This window comes from Aquila chrysaetos, chromosome 4, assembly GCF_900496995.4.
Source record: "Aquila chrysaetos chrysaetos chromosome 4, bAquChr1.4, whole genome shotgun sequence".
Lineage (NCBI taxonomy): Eukaryota > Metazoa > Chordata > Aves > Accipitriformes > Accipitridae > Aquila > Aquila chrysaetos.
The window spans coordinates 66,354,631-66,373,701 of record NC_044007.1 but is presented as its reverse complement, the minus strand read 5'-3'; the positions used below and the strand labels follow the sequence as shown (position 1 = coordinate 66,373,701).

The 19,071-nt window shown below is 45.5% G+C and overlaps 1 protein-coding gene across 11 annotated transcripts in view; it reads right to left on the bottom strand.

Annotated features, from left to right (window-relative positions):
- Positions 1–4,885: 4,885 nt before the first annotated feature.
- CARMIL1 (capping protein regulator and myosin 1 linker 1) overlaps positions 4,886–19,071 on the bottom strand; it is a 196,272-nt gene continuing 182,086 nt past the window's right edge. For 6 of the 11 annotated variants that reach the window (XM_030011761.2, XM_030011763.2, XM_030011762.2 and 3 more), the window contains 5 exons: positions 18,360–18,438; positions 15,306–15,539; positions 12,454–12,588; positions 9,660–9,806; positions 4,886–5,940 (listed from right to left, as the gene is read on the bottom strand). In XM_030011761.2, coding sequence (XP_029867621.1) covers positions 5,804–5,940; positions 9,660–9,806; positions 12,454–12,588; positions 15,306–15,539; positions 18,360–18,438 — 732 coding nt within the window. In that variant the 3' untranslated portion in view covers positions 4,886–5,803. Of the gene's footprint in view, positions 5,941–9,332; positions 9,427–9,659; positions 9,807–12,453; positions 12,589–15,305; positions 15,540–18,359; positions 18,439–19,071 lie in introns of all 11 variants that reach the window. The other 5 variants (XM_030011767.2, XM_041122836.1, XM_030011768.2 and 2 more) reach the window with 3 other exon arrangements.

Sequence of the window (19,071 nt, the reverse complement as noted above, 5' to 3'; positions counted from 1 at the left end):
GATGGGAGCAGCGTTTTGAGCCGCCGGCAGCGCCTGCTGAAGTGAGGCGCGGACGCAGCCCAAGGGTCAGGGAGCCCTGGCTGTTCGGTGAAGCTGGTTGCTCTCAACGAAAAACGAACGTACCCTTCTCTGCCCCCCCAGGGAAGTCACCCCGGCCGCCGTGGGGTCCTGCCCTGCCTGTGGTCGTGGTGGCGTTGGAAATGTCGGACGCCGGTGGAGGCTGAGGTGGAAAGTCACCTGCTGTGGTGCTGGCGAGACGCTGACGTTGGGAAGAGGCACGAGGGACCGCAGGAGGATGGGCACAGGGATGAGGAGGAAAGTTGGGAAGGTGCCTGGCAGACCTTCCTATGGTCTCTTATATCCAGGATGGGGAGGTGGAGGCCAACCCAAGGCAGCGCTTTTCTCTCTTAAGCAGGACGCAAGTTAACGTTTATGCGACAGGCTGAAGGCATTTTAATTATCCAGCGAGCAGTTGAGAGACTCGCTGGCAATGCCACGGAGACATCCAAAGGAGTTGGGAGGGTTTTGGCTGGGCACGGGCAGGGCAGCGAGGCCCTGGGCACCAGCTGCCTGCCCGGAGCTACGGAAAGGGCTCAGAGGGAAGGGGCGAGGGCTGATGGTGCTGAGGGAATGATTTGGACAACTGGGTTTTGTCATCTACATTTGCAGGAAAGAGAAGGTCATCACTGTGTTGATGTAGCAATCCTCATCCTCCCCATTTACAGACTCTTTCTTAGCGCAGGGAAGGACCACTCTGCTTTCCAGGCCTGATCAGCAAGAGTCTGGCATTAAACGATAATCTCTGGTACTCACCTGCGCTGTATTTGTTATGGGCTCCAGGAGAAGCGAAGGACAGTGTCGCTACCTGAAACCTCCCCTCGGTTTCAGCACAAGCAGAGGATAATCTCCAGAGGTGGGATTCAGGCACAGCCCACCCAGCATGAGCATCCCTGGGCGTGGGGAAAGCAGCACGGCTCTCTCATGACCACAAGAAAGCAGCGTTGCAAATGGGAGCAGAGCTTCCTAGTATTTTCCTAGAAAATGTTTCTCAATAGCTTTTTTTCTGTGCAACAGGAGGGAGAAATCATCTCCATATTGATCAATTAATAAGCAGCGGCAGCAAGAGCTTGCGCCGATGGTAGCTCTCAGTTTAAGTGCGGTGGGTTGCGCTGATTTGTGACTAATGGGCCACATTAATTCCCAAATCATCTCAGCCCGGCTGGATGGCTCTGGTGGAGGGGGAAGATTTAAGACAATTGCTGTTTCCATCTTAGGAAGCAGCCATTTACTGTTGTTACTGCACATTGGGGAATACTTTAAAACGCTCAAAATCCATCAGCCAGATTTTAACCTTCTATAGTAGGGAGCGGGACATAGGTCCTGCAGATGTGGCATAGAGCTGTGTGACGGTCTGACAAATTATAGTCAATGTCTCAAACGTTCGTTAAAGAACTTTGGTGGAGAAAACGGCCTCTGTAAAAATGCTGGAGTTTTGTGAACAGGACAATGTGGCCGGAGGAGAGGGCCCCACGGAGGGTGGGACCGCACTTCTCCAAAGCCGCAATTCCTTATCTTAAGTGACCAGGAGAAGGAGCACAGCGTATGTGCCTGGAGGAGAGGCCCCCACGGAAGATGGGACTGTGCTTCTATCTTAAGCGGTCATGCCAGCAGAAAAAGAGAGGCAACTCCGCAATGAACCCCTCCCCAAAGCTCACCGACCGATTGACCAATTCCAGAGAACCCCGGCAATGGGACTGAGCATGTCGAGACCACCGACTAACACACTATAAAAGAAGGGAGAACAAGTTCTCAGCGCGTGCTCTCCGGAACTGGAGCTCTAGGCTGGCTGGACCAACGCTGGACCCAGGACTGGTGAAACCCTTTTCTTCTTTCTTTCTTTCTTTCTCTCTCTCCCTCTTTTCCTTCTCTCTTTTCCACAGTCCCTACACCTCATCCTTTTAAACATAAACCGTTGACCAAGTCCGAGACTAGGAGTGGATCTAGCCACCCCTGGGCTCCTCTTTGAGAAGAAGAGTCCAGAAAGCAAGGAGGTCTGCTCTGAACCTCGTGTGACTCAATGGGAGGGCTCTCCTTCTGACACAGTTTCATGTTCCTTTTTCCATTTCTTTTTCTACACCTTCCTTCTCTTCTCAAACAGCGGCTTAACGACATGTTGCAACGTTCATATTGATAAGTTCACTTGTCCTTGGGCAAGGTTAGCTTGGTTGAATAAATGTTGATTGTTGTTTGAACTCCCCTGGTGTCATTTCACCTTAATTCTGACAAAGGAAATCCACGAACCTGAGTCGCTCCAACTTTGGGATGCGACAAGCTGTCCGAGTTCACGCTGGAGCCTGGCAGGCAGTCACAGCCCTTCTCCGGCACGCCTCGGATGGGGAGGTGCTCCCGCTACGTACATCACAGATGAAATTCTTCAATGGCAAAACCTGACAACCAGATTTAGGAGCAGAAAAGGACAGGGCAGCTCCCTCCAAGAGACCTTCTCACCCCTTTTTCCCCCAGGCTGGATCAGGCAGGTGCAGCTCTGACCAGAGATGCTGGTGCTAGGACCCCTTCCAGGGCGGTATTTCTAACCGGGTGATCAGGGCTGGTGGGTCCTTCACTCTGATTTAGTCGTACAGTACACGTGCTTAGGTAGATGGGGGGATGCAGAGGACCTCGCCGTCACCTCAGATGCTGCCACCCCTTCGCCGTCACCTCCAAACACAGCAAACGCAACACGCAGCTGCCGTCTTGCCAGAGACCAGCCACGGTCCGAGGACCAAACCGTTGCGTCGGACATAACCCCACCTGGACCCCGTGAGCCCTTTCTGAGCGGCCAGACCATGCAGCACGGCATTGCGGAGAGCAAGCCGCCCTCTCCTCCCGCACCAACCTCTGCTCCCGCTGCCGGTGCTGCGGCAGGGCCCGGTGCGGGACACGGAGGAACGCGGAGCATCGGCGGTACTCAAAGATGCTATGGATGCCCCGGGAGAACAAGCATCAGCGCTTTCCTTCAGCGGTACCACTAGCTGATCTCTCTGTTCGGCCTCCCAGGAGCTCCAGGGATCTCTGCTGCTGGTATCCCACCACAGCAGCTGAACGTGGCTTCTGCCACGGCAGCGTACGGCCCAGGGCAGGCAGGGAGCACGGGGGACCGACCGCAGAGCGTCCGCAGGGCGGCTCAGGCAGCGGGGAGGCAGCAAGAGAAATGAGGAGGGTTCCCCCAGCCGCGTGTCCGCTTCGGAGGGTCCACAGCTCGTGGAAAGGAAGCCCCTCCATTGCACCCCAGAGCCGTGACCCCCCCCCCCCAAACCTCCCAACCAGCTTGGCTTTGCACCAGGGCATAGTGGTTGTTACTTCCCCAAAACACACTGGCACTTACCCGAGGCCTCCACGGGCTCTCAGGATACTGAAAATAAAAAAGTCACTGTTTCATAAATGGAGAAGAGGTACAACGGGGGTACTCTGGATGCAACGTGAATTCTCTGCAATTGGGCTGACAGTGCTGGGCTGGCGAGGCAGAAAGATACTAAAAAAATGAAAATTATCACTCCTCCCCACATCCAAAACCACAAGTGCACACAAAACCCAACCCCAGGTCTCCAAGAGCTCACACCAGCACTCCCCTAAAGTCATTTCTCCACCGCTCAGCCTGCCCACAACACACTGATGGCTGGAAAAAGACTGGAAAGGCTTTCCATAACTAATATGGAAAAACATTGCTGTCTAATGAAACCTTTACACTCCAGCAGACAACTATTACAGCACCATAGCTTTTCTTCTTATCAGCACAAACACATACTCTCTCTACAGCATTTCAGACATCCCTGTCTGGTTTACTGATACCAGGGTGATGGGCACACACATGACTTCACACCATGGGACCAGTACAGTATCTCACAGGCCTGGTGAGAAGAACATCAAGCACAAGTAAGAGAAATTCTCAGCGGTTGGAAGTTAGAGTCTAATATTTTTTTTTTAATTAATACCACAAACCTTGCTGTTCATTTTCTTAAATTCACAAAAGCAACAAATCAGGCAACGCTTCTTGTATACTTACACTTCTCAGACAGTTGTCTCTTCCACATCCTATGGGAATAAAAATTGCAGTTTATTTATGACTAGATTATTTTTCTTTTCTCATACAAGCATCTCAAATTTTCCTTTGCCATTTGTCTTTCGTTCTCACTGGTACCCAATAAATCAAGTGTATATATATATATATGTATGTATGTGAATATGAAGAACTTTCTCTTAATGATTTTAGATGAGTGCAGAATTTCACGACAGGGTAAACCCCGGGTATGAAGCCCCAGCCTTCAGGACCTCTTTCCCACAGCCCCATAGCCTACTTTTGAGATGTGAACCTCTACAAAGTGCTTCTGAGATGTTCTGGTATAAAAGGCTACTGTTTTGACTCAGCAGTCCCTCATACTGCAGCAGGAGAAGCAGCAATAGCAGGCACATGCACAAGGATCAGACAGAAAGTCATTTGACAAGACAGGTATCTGAGCATTTCTACCCAGGCAAGAAGCCACGGCAGGGCCAGGGAAATTGCTCTTAGGAGAAAGTTATCAAAACAATTTTGTTCTGTCCTATGGAACCAAAATAGAGAATTTAGATAGCAGGTGTTTCTGGCTCATGTGAAGGCTGCTTTGCTGAAGATCCCAAGGGAGATTAGCAAAGAGGTCCTTCTTTCAGCAGTTTTACAAAGATGATGTGTATGCGTCCCTTTCAGCAGGAACAGACATTGTACTAGAAGCAGAAAAAGATTATATGGGTTTTGTCTTAACTACATCCTTTTTCTACCTGGCACAATGTCATCATTCAAAGAGCAGAAACGGCCAGACCACAAATAGTGCCATAAAAACAAAGACTAATGTTTCAGTTGTAAAATCATTTTTTATTGTTACAAATATACATATGAATAAAATCCCCTCAACCTGTAATGTAAGTGGGTAGCTGTGAAATTTGCACCCCCTCCCTCAAAAGCTGAAATGTTTTTACAGATGTTGAGCTATTTTTCTCGTAGAATTACACATTGAAAGGAAGCTAATATGCAGACAGAACTGAGGAAGGCCTCTAGAAAACACCAATATTAATAAAATTTCAATTGCCCTCATTCCAATCAACTATATACATTAATATACGAACGTGGAAGCATACCATGATTATACGTCATCCAAATCCTTCTCTGTTGTGCTTTTTGACAGTACACAAATGTAAGCGTTGGAGCTTTATGTACAGTACGAGAACAGGAAGAAAGAAGCTCCCGATGGGAGAATGTAAAAACCATACCCAAGCATTTAATATATATAATCTATACAAATTATTTTATTAGTGTGCTCTTTTAATATAATTACAATGTGCAATTGCATACCGCAAGAATATATTTATAGGTAAGTCACGTGCAGATTTGACACATTTACATTCAGCAGTACAACACATTACCTGCTGTACAGTGTATTAGTGTAAGACAGTGTCCAGTTAATTTGCTTTGCTTTCTAAATGCCCTAATGCAGGGCACTCTTTGTAGCTGCTTCAGAGAAATTCAAGTAGAATACATGAAGGAATCGCTGGCTTTAGCAAAGGCATGGAAAGGAACGTCTGCCTTGTACAGAACAGAAATTAAGGACCGAATCAACGCCACGTGAATGTACTGTAAATCACGATTGGAAGATCAGGTTTTCTGCATGGAAATGTACCTGCGGTGAAAGAGCAGCTGGCTAGAAGGGCTGTTGATTGCTGTACCCTGATTGTTATAAAAAGCTCTTGCGCTATGAAGCACTTGTACTGATTGCTAAACAAAAATAAAATCTTTATCTGCTTCTTCGCCAGAGTCACTGGACTTGCTTCCCTGATGGCCGTCTTTACTTAAGGACTTCTGCTTCAGTTCCTGGAACTCATGAGACTGCTGCCCAGGGCTTCTTTTTGCAGCTGTATAAAACAGAAATGGGTCTTAGTAATGATTGTAGAAGAGAGAGGAAGAAAAATAATAATAAAAAGTCATTCATGCACAAAGGACCTGCTCCTGCTCCCACTGGATTCATTTGCACTAGTGGGAGTAGCATAGGTCCCTTAATTCTTCAACCCAGAAAAAGGTCAGAGAAAAGAGAGCTTGAGCAAACTTTATGCCACCGTTGGTTGGCAAGCAGGCAAACTTGAAATATGAAACTCAGTACTTCGCTGTGACACGGATAAACATTACAGTTAGAAACGGCCTGGAGACTTTCTTCTCGTCGCACCACGTGAAAACCAGAACAGCCTTCTTTTTTCCAGCTGGGCTGGATCTCGGACGACGCACTCCCGACTGCTCAGGTGGATATCCTCGCTGGGCACCCCTCAGACCGGGGGCACACGTTCCAGGCAGGCATGTCTCCCTAGCAGGGCACATCTATATTCTCCCTTTTGACTCAGCAGCCTTAATCAGGACAGACATTCACCTTGGCATCCAAGTTACCCGAACTGCTGCTCCCTGCCCCACCAGCACTGCCAGGTCCCGATGCCTTCCCAGTTCCCCGATGGAGGGAACACCCATGGCTCTGAGCCCAACGTGCATCTCTTCCAGCTGAGACCTCGGCCTCTGCACCTTGCTGTGCTCAGCAGCCGAGAAAGGAGGAGGACATACCCGCTTCCCGTCACCTAAATGCAAACAGTACCCATTTTGTTCGCCCAGCACTCTAAAATCTCGGTAAGGCCAGGGTTTTCCTCAAACCTATAAGGTTTGAAATAAATTGGAAAGAGGGTTGTAAAACCTTGTTAAGGTTTCTGATCTAATCACAGTGGTCTACAATTGCTATGGTAACGAGAGTTATTATACACATCAGTGGGGGTGACGTTATGCAAGGATTGATAGCTTCAGAAATCTCATACTTCCAATTAAAATGAACCTTTAAACACACAGTGGCCCTTAAATGTGACTTTGTTGCAAGTCATCTCACACTTCGCCCCCACAAAATTAAATGTTACAGTTAGGAGACCTTCTTTGCTCCACCATTTCAGATAAGGATGTCAGGCTTTGGTTCACAGGGATCCTTGTGCCTGTTCACATTTGTGCATGTCCCTCTTAACAAGGCACCAGCAGCCGCGGGGGCCACGAAGCACCACGTCTCCTTCCCTGCGGACCTGTCCTGGTTTCAGCTGGGATAGAGTTAATTGTCTCCCTAGTAGCTGGTACGGCGCTATGTTTTGAGTTCAGTATGAGAAGGATGTTGATAACACTGATGTTTTCAGTTGTTGCTAAGTAGTGTTTAGTCTAAAGTCAAGGATTTTTCAGCTCCTCATGCTCAGCCAGTGAGAAGGCTGGAGGGGAACAAGAAGTTGGCACAGGACACAGCCAGGACAGCTGACCCAAACTGGCCAAAGGGATATTCCATACCATGTGACGTCATGCCCAGTATATAAACTGGGGGGAGTGGGGGCAGGGGGATCGCTGCTCAGGGATTAACTGGGCGTTGATCGGCGGGTGGCGAGCAATTGCGCTGTGCAACATTTGTACATTCCAATCCTTCTATTATTGCCGTTGTCGTTTTATTAGCGTTATCACTATCGGTTTCTTCTTTTCTGTTCTGTTAAACCGTTCTTATCTCAACCCACGAGTTTTACTTCTTTTCCCGATTTTCTCCCCCATCCCACTGGATGGGGGGGAGTGAGTGAGCGGCTGGGGTTAAACCACGACAGTACCGCTCACCCATAGCCTCACCGCCGCGAGGGACAGCCTGCCCTGTCACCAGCATGCGGCTCCAGCCCGGAGCAGGGGCAGACAAGCAGCAGGTTGTCGCTGACTCATCTCCGTGGTCTTTCAAATTGTGCCAGGCTTCGTTAGGGTCTGCCAGGAATGTGGAAAACGGGAGGGAGGAATCCCGAGGGAGCAGGGATGCTCCCTGTATCCCTGGGGGGCCAGCACGACTCCCCAGGCAGCGCTGGTACGTGCCAACAGGCCGTGAAACGGGACAGAAAGCTCTGGCCCGTTTTCGTTTGGCACAGACACTGTCCGCTCCTGGATCTCTGCCGTGATGAAAGCAGAATGGACACAACCAGCGCGTATCTTGCGGAGACCTACCTCCGCACACGCGGCACATTTGCTACCCAAGTAGTTCTCCTGAGTCCAAAATACCTGTTTCTCCTTATTTGTGCTAGCCAAAATACGGGACGAAATGAGATCCAGCAGCTACGTGCTCACTACATTCTTATCCCGGCTTTGCAAGTTGGGAAAGAAGAGGAAAGGATTTTGAGAAAGGTTTTTAAAGCAATTTAATGGAAGTGGAAAGGATTAAGATACCTAAATTTTGTAAAAAAAATTTAGGCATTTCCACCTTACCAAACACCACTGCTTTTCAAAGAAATCAGAGCCTGGAAATTTTTGAGTCATTCTTGATACTTGTACCTCCTAGTAATTGCATCGCTTTTGTTTGGCCTCCACTCACTCTTCAAACAAAACCCAGAACACATCCTGCAGCAGTCATTTTAGGTTATGGCCTGATAAATCAAGACAGGCAGGTAGTTTGCCCCAAAAATGCCTGAAAAATATCTCGGGCATTTAAGTTCACATACTGCAAGCAGGGTTCTGCCACAAGAGCTTACTCTTGCCCTGATGAAACCATACACAGGTGACCTGCATAGATCTGCGGCAGCACCTCAGCTTTTGAAACTTACTTTCTTAGAGATATCTTAGAGCAAACTAAAATATAGTAGTTTGATTATGACAGGGAGGAGAGAGGTTCCAAGTTTAGGTGGGCTAAGTTTGATTCTACAATATGAAAAGGATTATCAGTTTATACATTTGAGGCTGAGGATGTTAGAAAAGGGATACATGATGTCTTATAAATAGAAAAATTGCAGGTAAATGTAATTGCATAAGATGTTCAAATACCTCATTAAAATACTTCAGAAAAAAAGTAATTTTGAATCATTGTTTAAACAAAGAAGTTAAGAGGTAAAGAGAAGTATGTAAACATGTACCATTTGAGAACAGGAGCTTTTATATTTTAAAAATACATAGATCAACCAAACCTTTTTATAGCTTACTGAATGAGTTCACTATAAGTCAAAGCTGCCCTTCAGGAAGCGGGGCTTAAGCGTGCAGCACAGTGCTGAGTTTGGGTTCTTTTGGAGGTTTTTTGTTTGTTTACGCAGCTGAAAATCGAAGTACTATGTCAAAATTATCTGATTTACCTAGTTCTCAAATGGTTTTGTGAGTGACGTACTGAAATTGGCACTAACAATATTCAGGCTGAAATGTATTTTGAAAGAATTCAGTGCACGCATCTTAAAAAGGAAAGGTATGTAAGCACACAAAGCAGCGGAGAGTCTACCTGCAGCGTACTTACACAGCAGTGTGCCAGCATCACTGCAATGCGCAGTCACGGTTTGTAATGAGCCCTCTTCTGCAGAGGGGCTGCAGGTGCTATATGGTGCTGGTCACTGGCGTTGCCACAAAGGAAAAATGCACACACGTTTCTTATCTGGAAATTTTTTCAGGCCACGTAGTTCCCACGGGGACAGAAAGATGATTAGCATCCCATGAGATTTTTACCTTTCTCTTAATCCAATGACAAACCCACACCCTTTTGTGGTTTCTTTGCTATTATCGTTTCTTAACAATTGTTAGTGCCAGTTATCAAGCACTGCCTCGATAAAAAATGAAAACTTCTAACCAGAAGTTGGCTGTGCCTTCCTCTGCCCAAGCACATTAGCTTCCTCTTCTGCACTGGTAGCATACTGCCCCGAAGTGGTTTTCACGTTGCCAGATGGCTTGGCACAGTCATGAGCTGTATCTCTTTTTTGACAATCTCCTGTTTGCTCTAGCAGGGAAAAGGATTCATTTATACCCCTAAGCTGTTCTGTAGACCCACATACGGAAAGTAATACAAATAATTTCACTTATCCGTCCCATTTAATCAATTGTTCAAAGAGTAGTAATCAATATGTCAGATGCTTGCTTAAATTTAGTCCAGATATTTGAGTATGTTGGTAACTGTAGCCCGATCTTACAGGTGTGCTGTGTAAAGAGGTGTATTTCGAGATTGTCCCACAATCTCGAAAGTACTTTGTACAAAGTACTTAACAAAGTACAGTTAAACTCATTAACATAAAGCAATTTTAAAATCAAGTATCACCTAATTTGCAGCTTGCTTTTGCAGGAGATATAATTTAGTTTACTAACTTAGGCAGATTTGCAGTGATTTACCAGTTGCAGAAAAAAAACGAGCATGCTAGCCTGAAAGGCGGCAGAAAGCAAGGACAGAGGAATGACTGAGTGAGGAAGTAGAACAGTAATAAAGAAAAAGGAAAACATAAAAAAGAAAAAAAAAAAACAAAAAAAAAACCAAAAAACGAAACAGAATTTACTCTTTCCAGAACAATTTTATGCAAAGCATAGCAGCTCCGTAAGGACCTGGAAACCCAATTTTAGCCATTTTGAACTATTATTGATAAAATTCATACAGTGCAATGTAGCGGCAACTAGAAAACCCTGTGTTTGGCCAAGTCACCTGTGGAGGTCTGTCTAAGGGAGCAAGGAGTGAGGAAAGCGCCGCGTCTGACCGCTTTTGTGTAAGGATCTGGAAACAGCAAACACATTTTAAAAATAAAGCAGTTGTCCCTCTTCTCATGTGACAACACAAACTGCAAAAACTTGTCAAATCTCTGCTGTGTTAGAACTTGTTGTAACGCAAAAGGATTGTAGTTACAATCCCATATTCCCTGCTTCTCCAATATGTCCCCTCACACGACAGGGAGATGGAGAAGGCATACAGCACAGAAATGGTGAGGTTAACCTCACCTTAAAATGCAGCTGCAACAAGTCCCATTACATTGTGTTTCTCTAGTTATGTAGTAACAAGCTCTCTCACAGTCTGGTGAAAAGCTGGTGAGAAAACAAGGACTCGAGCCTATGCAGTTACCAGACAGCAGCTGAGAGAGTCTGTCGTGGCAACAGCCTTTGACTGCGACCATTCTCAACATGATGGCACCAGTGTAGCGACTCTGATCCCTAAGCTGTAGCCCAGTTCACCTGTCTCAACACCAGCTCTGACGGGACTAAGGGCAGGAGGATAAACAGGCTCTATTCTGCCTTGCAGCTCTCTTAATGCCACAGCCACCGGGAGGCACTTCGGACACCCTGCTGTCTTTTCTGGACCCTGAGCCACAGACTGTGGTGGCTTTTGCCAACATGGACCGTCTGAACCCTCAGCCCTTTCCAGACACAGGAGAGGTCCTGGGGTGCATCGTGTCCTGCTAGCTCTACATAATTCACTCCGATTGTGGGGGTTCTGCTGGGCTACCTTTATGGCACAAGAGCAGCCCAAAGGCATCATACAGGTGGCTGAAGCGAGACTCAAAACCTCTAGACAAATACTTCACATGTGCTGACATGCGGTCACCAAACGGTAGCCAGCACAGCAACAACTTTCCAAGCAGAGCAACACCCAGACTGCGAGGTAAGTTGTTTCATAAAGGAAATGGTAGTTTTGGGAGAGAAAGGGAGAAGCTTCTCAAAATACAGCATCCCGCTTTGGGGATGGCTTTGCCTCTCCTTTCATCTAGAGGGTAACGGTGGGCTCTGCGGGCAGCACAACTGCTCAGTCTTCACAGCCCAGCGGTACGTACCTGCCTTGACTCGCTTGCTCCCATCCTACGCTATGAAAAACTGCTGGCAGAGTGTGAAAGGGCACCCCTTTGTCTCACAGCTTAAGTGATGGGAATCACCTTGGATGTCTTTCTTGAGAAGACCCCCAGGAAGGAAGAGGTCTCACCCCCAGATTTCAAACGCTGTCATTTGTGCCAGCAAACACCACGCTGAGCAACATATCTGCAACTACTTCTCCACGTATCCTATGCTATCAGAGGAAGCCTTAGCTCTTCTAAGAGCCAACTGTGGGCAAGGAAACACATCAGCAAAAGTAGAAATCCAGCGCACACATGAAAAGCAGCAAAGACAAGGCAGCAGCCTACTGTTGTGCATAAAAGGTACCCAGCCCTGCCCTGGCACACAGAGACTCATTGCCCGAGGAGGAGGAGAACTCAGTCACATGCAGCACAGAAAGGAGAAGTATAAACGAAGCAATCGGCTGGCTGCAAGGAACAAAGTCATGGCTGCTCCCCAGAAACGTGCTGAACCACAGAGCTGCATTTCACATTATTGTGTGTGACCAACACCAATCAGCATCTCGATTCAGACCAAACTAAATCATAATATACACAACACTAGAGGCCCTTAATTGTTCAGCTACATTATTAATACCAAGAGATTCATCTTTCACTTGGTTTGATCAAAGGAAGAAAATACAGAGCACCAACCCATGTGTGGAGGAGATGAGGGATAGGTGACCAGATACACTTTCCTTGCTCTTTTTCCACCAAATAAATAACCCCCTTTCCTTCTACATGAAAACAAATCAGGGGGCAACGAAGACAAGCATGCTGGAACAACAATACCAACACTCCTACCTTCTTGAGAAAACGATCTGACTGAGGGGCTGCTCTGACCATCCTTTTCTTTATCAGAAGGAACTTTCTTCAGCACAGGTGGAAGCAGGGCAACTTTTGGGGAACTGGGGCCAGAGGGAGACTCCGGAGCATCCTCTGTGGAGTACCAGGAACAAAAGGGTGAGAAGTTGTATTTGTGCTGTAGCTCACAGAAACGGTGCTGTTATGATAGGTCAAACCTCAACACAATACACAAACAAGAAACAGCTAGGATCTGTGTCAGAAAAAGAAGGATTCAGGAATTTACATTATGTCAAGAGAATGGTGAAAGAATTTCAACAGCTAAAGCAAAGATCTCAATTTTAGCATTTTTAACGTGTACTGCTATTGTAGCACAAATAGAAATCTGATGGGACCAACTGAATTTCCTGCAAGATGTAAGTATGCAATTTGTAAAGGACAGCTGAAAATTATTTTGGATGGATTTTTGGAAATATTTGTTCTATTTATATTTTTATTGTCCTGAAACATAATGAACTGATCAATTTAGATGTCCTGTTTCACAGTTATAAGGCATAGAAGTGAACGAGGGAAACAGATTTCATAAATAGCCTACAGAACTCTGTACTTCCAGGAATAAATTGCCAGCACATAACAGGATAGCATCTGCAAAGATTTTCTACATAGAAAAAATACTTTGTCTTCTAGACTGTGAGGAAATCTGGAACTTAAATTCAAATCCATAGTTTAAACCATCTGGATATCTTGTTTGTCTAAAAGACTGGATATGCATTATGTATGGCAAGTTGACTACCATCTTTACAGTCCTTTCAGGAAGATCTTGTCAGTCTTACACTAGACAGCCTTCGTTTGGAAAGTAGGGAAGTACAGCTACCATGGATTACTTAAACTGCTTGTATGTTTGCTTCCCGAGGAGTAAACAGTGGCATGTGTACACAACAGAGGAACTAGGAAGATACATTAGTATTGATAGAAGGAAAACGGAACTCAGCGTATCACCTGTATTGCATATTTGTACACTGAGTTAATTCAGTTGCATACTGGAAACTAATAGGAATTTATCTCGCTGTTGAGGAGCTACCACCAAGGAGTCAATCTTCTTACTTTCAGGAAGCTGATGACCTTCCAAATGTAACTTGATCTAAACAGATACACCAATTCTTGGACCTTCTCCATGCTTTTGATGTGCCTGTGAGGCCAGTTGCTTTGGGAAGCTCGATATCAACATACGGATGAGCACAGTGCTTGGCAAACAATGCTATGTATTTCTGAACTAACGCTGTTATGTGCTTTATTGAGGAACCACTTTCAGTCTTTGATGATTTGTGGATATCCAAGCTGTGTTCCTTTGCCCTCAGATTACTCAGCAAAAATTTGCTACCATTAGTTTGGCCACACTGCTGGAAACAACAGTGGGAGCGAGAGTGTAAATAGGATTATTGCTTGGCTGCTTCATCGCGTTGCCTGGGCGTGCTTAGCCAGTAAGTTGCTACAAGTACTAGGACAGAAGTTAGACTGCAACAGAGATGGTGCTGCTTTTACTGCCACCTGAGGAGCTGGCCTATTACAGGTAAATACTAATTACTCTCTGTGTTAAACCCACAGTATGTGCTCTCTGCAGGAAAGAGGAGCTGGCAGAAACAGATAGTTCAGGTCTTTCTGACAGCTAAGATTCTGAGGTAATACACTGCCTATTTTACAGATTAAGCATCACCAAATAAGCCATGCCTTCCTATTGTATTCATCTTCGTCAGCATCTTACCTGACACCACTCACTTTTATGACCGTTTCTAAAATGGTCAATAAAATAAATTTAAAGCCATCTAAAACCTGAAGGTGATTCTGTATTTGAACAACATTCTACCCACTGGAGTGCAGAGACTAAGTAATGCTCAGGTTACACATCAAGGGCAGGGAGGAGGGTGTAATATCCCCCTGCCCCCTCATCCTCACCAGAAATGACATCTTTCTAAGGTCAACAGCAAGCATGGAAAAAGCCTAGAGGTCTGCAAGCTCTTACAGATGGCTATGCTCACATTTTCAGTCATTAGCAATTAATCAGATGTATTTGCCATAGCTACTGGGGGAGTCAGTAACTAGCATTTAATTCCCCTTAACTGCAGTGACTTGCTTTGAGAAGACTGGGTTGTGACATTGGCCTATTAAACAGCAGACAGACAAACGTATGGGAGATCTGCTGAAATATTTCCCACTATCGGAAACCTTGAGATAATATCTGGACCGGAGGTTAGGACAGAGCAGAAGTTAATAGTCATTCAACTGGCAGTCTTGCAGGGTTATAAAAGCACAATTACAATTATTTCCAGTCAAAAGCAATAAGTAACGAAACAAAGGCAAAACAAGGAAAAAGAGAGTGAGAGAATCAGTTTGTGCAAGTTATTAAGACTAACAGGCATTTGCTTGAGGGACTAAGAGCTGCCTGACAGAAAATCCCAAGGACTTTAGTATTTAAAGCCAGGTGTTTAGAGAAAATAACAGTCATTTTTGTCAATGCTACTACAACAGGGCTTTGTTGCTGAAGTAGCTTTCTATGCTCACCTCTTCTGTGAAAACAGGCTAATTCAAAACAGCTCTGTCGCTGCTGCTATTGCTTCTCCTCAGGCTTTACCATTGCAGATCACAGATTAAACCATTTTAATAAGTTTATTTGAATCAGGGCAAAGGGAGGTGGAAAAGAAGGATGCAAGTCAAGAGCAAGTGACTGAAGAACCTGTCCCTCTACATTTAACTCCTGTTCAGGATGTGGCCATGGGCATGTCCTCCATAGCCCACACAAACACCACTCAGAAGTACCCAGCTGGGGATAACGAATGCCCAGAAGTGCTCCTCACCAGTACGAGAGGCAGAGCGTGGTTTCTGTGGCACTGTGGGTCGTCCTGCCAGGCTGGGCTTCGTTGACTGCAGTGGGGGTTTTGGGCTGGTCGGTGTATTGGAAGAACTTCTTGCCTTTGCACCAGCTTCTGCCTTTGGTTCAGCTTTTGAATTTTTTTCTGATGATGCTGAGATGGAGTCACCTTTATTTGAGGCAAACCGACTCTCTGGAAGGGTCTGCTGGAGTTTAGGCACTAAAATAAACAGACACATAAAATAAAGTCTCCTGCAACACAGAAGGCTTCGTGCACAGGTATGCTTGTGTGGAAAATACCATCATTAGCTCACATATTTCACTGCTGCACTGCTGTGTCAGTGTGTAAGAGAACCCCTAACATTTCATTCAAAAATCACTGCAAGAAAAACATCTAGAACTGCTAGTTCTTACACGTGCTAAGCTTCATAATTCAATTGCTTCAGAGGTGACAGAATCTCCCCCTTTTTAATATATTTGGGGTGATGGCTGGCTGGACCTTATTGTTCCTTCATATTTCTGGGAGCAGATGGCACAGCCTACCTGCTGAGAAAACAGCGATGGATCAGTGGAAAAGGCAGCCTTTGGCTGTTTTGTGCCTCTACAGAGAAAAGGCTGGGTATCCAAGATCAACAAAGAAATCCTGGCCCAGAAAATAAATCCCAAATGTGTGATCAGCAGGCTACATCTTTTTATTTGTTGCTTTTAGCAAGCTCTAGAGGAGATTTTGAAACTTAGCCAAGATCAAAGTATTCTTTATATAATATTTTGATTTATCTAATAACACTGTATATGGATTATGGTTTCCACACATTAACAAGTTTATCAACATATTATTCATCCCAAACAAAGACCAAGGTATTTACAGATAAAGCTAGACTGACTTCCAAGCAACAAATCAGTCCTATCTAGCTGTGCACGTTGGTAGAAAGCCTGCTGGACTGTAGGCTTCAAACAAACAAAATGCCTGCCCTACTTTCCTACTCTGCCGCTTTCAGAAGGTTGAAGGCTTGTATGTAGCAGGTATAATGATAATCTTGGAACTTGTATGTTAGCTTGGGACTTTCAGTAATTGTCACATCTTTATTCTCAGAAGAGAATTACAGACTAACTGAAATGCACGCTGGTAGCCTTGGTACTTGGCAAAGCCAAGTATGTGCTTACAGATGCTGACTTGACCTACCTACCTGCTATTCCCATTCAGAAATCCTACTTGTTACAAAAGTGCTGAGCACAGACATTTTAATGGCAGTGGGAGGGAGGGGAGTGTTGATATAGTTTGTTGCAAGCCAATCTCCAGTATGTTTTTCCAGCTTATGTAGCTGTTTTTCAGCCCAGCTGGAGTTAAACTCTGGCAAACTATAGAGAGTTGTGTGGCGCATATATATTTGTGCGAGTGCGTGACAGGGAGAGTTTGTGTCTGCATGCATGCAGTAGACTTTCATGCCGCCAGCGAAACAGCAGGACACCTTCTCCACCTGTGTGTGTGTGCATACAAAAAAACAGGCAACATCCAGACATGAAGCAAGGAATAAAAACCCCTTTACTCTCCTTCTGCGTCACTATCTATACTTTTCCTACAGCAGCGTCCAGCAATTTTCCATTAACTCTCTTTCTTGCCTTTCTAACCTCAGGCCTCCTAATATTATTAGAGCCCAGTAAGTTAAAATAAATTAACCCAAAACAAAGACAAACTGTAGTCACAACAGTGAAGAGCAGCCTCAGGGAGCTCTCAAGCAAGAGTGGTAAAGAAAGAACTGACAGCTGGAGGCCAAAAGGAAGGGGCATGCACAGTGCAGTGAGGTGAGGGTGAAACATGTCATATACAGACACAAGGACCAGAAAAAAATTGGGGTCAGACACCCCCAGCTACTCTAATGCCCCACGCACAGACTATTCTTGTTCCTCTGACTTCAGTTTGATGATATCAGGAGACACATATATTACACAAGGTCCTCCTCAAAAGATAAGCTTTAAAAGCGCTGACTTATAGAGTTCAGCATGCTCTGAATATGCTGTCCTTTTTCAGAAAGGTACAAAACTTCAAACTCAATTTCTGAAATGCTCAACCAAGATGGCCACATTTGGATTTTGATTTCAGCCTGTTTTTTCAGCCTTGCTTCTGTATGTTTTGGCAACCCCGTGTGCTGGGCTTGCAGGATACCTACCACTGCTGTTGAGAAATCAGACCTGGACTTCCTAGTTCAGCCCACTACTTTCAGTCCAGTGAATGGGGTACGCACAAACCATCAGAGTTGAATCCCTTTTGAACACTTCACTGGCCAGTCCCAAAAGTATGCACAGAGACCAGAACTTCGTCTTGCCCTGAGATGGCTGCACTGTAGGCACTGCCACGTCAGGGCCCAGGACTAAAGCTTGACGAGGGCACCGCAGGACTAGGCGCAGATGGAATCTGTGCTGTAAGCCCTGCAAGGCTGGACTCCACTTTGTACATGATGGAGAGTTGGTTTGCGCACGTATGCGGCGTTCAGGGGCCTCCGCAGCTTTGCAGACAGCCCTAGCTTCAGTCAAGCTGGGTAAACCCTGGGAAGAGCCAGCTGCCATTGCATATGAGATGTCTGTTCTAACAGCTGAAAACCAGGACTACTCAAGCTGGTACATGCACAGACTACCTTGCAAATTGGTCACATTCAGGTCATCAGATAACTTCAGGAGTTTCACTTCTTTGTGCACAGGCATTTTTGCTGGCTCCTGGGTTCAGCTTCAGCTTTGCTGATCCCATTACAAGCGAGCACCCTTTCGAAGGCACCCCAGGCGCACGCACCAAGTACTTTCCCTCCTGTGCAACGTGGAACGCAAAAGGCGACCTGTCAACTCAGCCCTAGAGCTGACTTCATGAGAACTGCTGTCCAACACAACACAAAAAGCGTGCTTTTGTTTCTAATCCTTTTCATGTAGCGTAAGCTCATATTTTGCCTAAGCAGTTGTAGGCACACAATCTGGAGGGGGAAGTGAGATTTTGAGGTTAGGTATTTTGTATTTTCTAGAAAGAGTTTATACCAGGAAACTCAAACTGTACCTGTACCACTTCCATCCAGTCGTTCTGAGCTCGTTGCCGTGTCAAAAGACTCTCTGGGAGTTGTGTCATTCCCAAGTTTCTGAAAGAGTGAGAAAAGCTCTCATATTAATAATATATCTGTAATTAATACAACTCAGTGGTTCTGTTAGGAAAAAAAGCTCTAATTTGGAAGCCATAAGACAGAGAAAGCAGTGATAGTAATAAATGGTGGATTCTCTCTCCTTGTTTCTCTTTCAGTTCTTGGGAGATCTAAGCGGGAAGAAAACTTTGCTGATTTGTAACTAATACTGCCACACGTCAAGCAAAGCTGCAATGACACCCTGCCTCCTAAGCAACAGGTCTCCTAATGTACAGGACTGGAAACTGAAGGTGCTAGTTGGAAACAGTCTTCTCTCCAAAGATAGAATTTAAAAATTCCTTGTTTAGGTTTAAAATAAAAAGTCTTTTTCTGAAGATCTAGGTTTTTAATATGGCTGCTGAATGGATCTTATGCTCTTCCACATACAAGAATAACTGATTTTAGATAAACCTGCAACTACAGAACTAGCAGCACTCACATATTTTCCAGGATTCCTCTAAAAAAAAAAACAGACCTTACTTACTGAAAGGTGTTTAAAGCTACTCATCACAAGCACTGCTGAATGCTCAGCACCTCTAAAGAAAGGGGGCTTCTTGTTTATGTGCTGATACACTGGCTAAGTCTTCTGTTCTC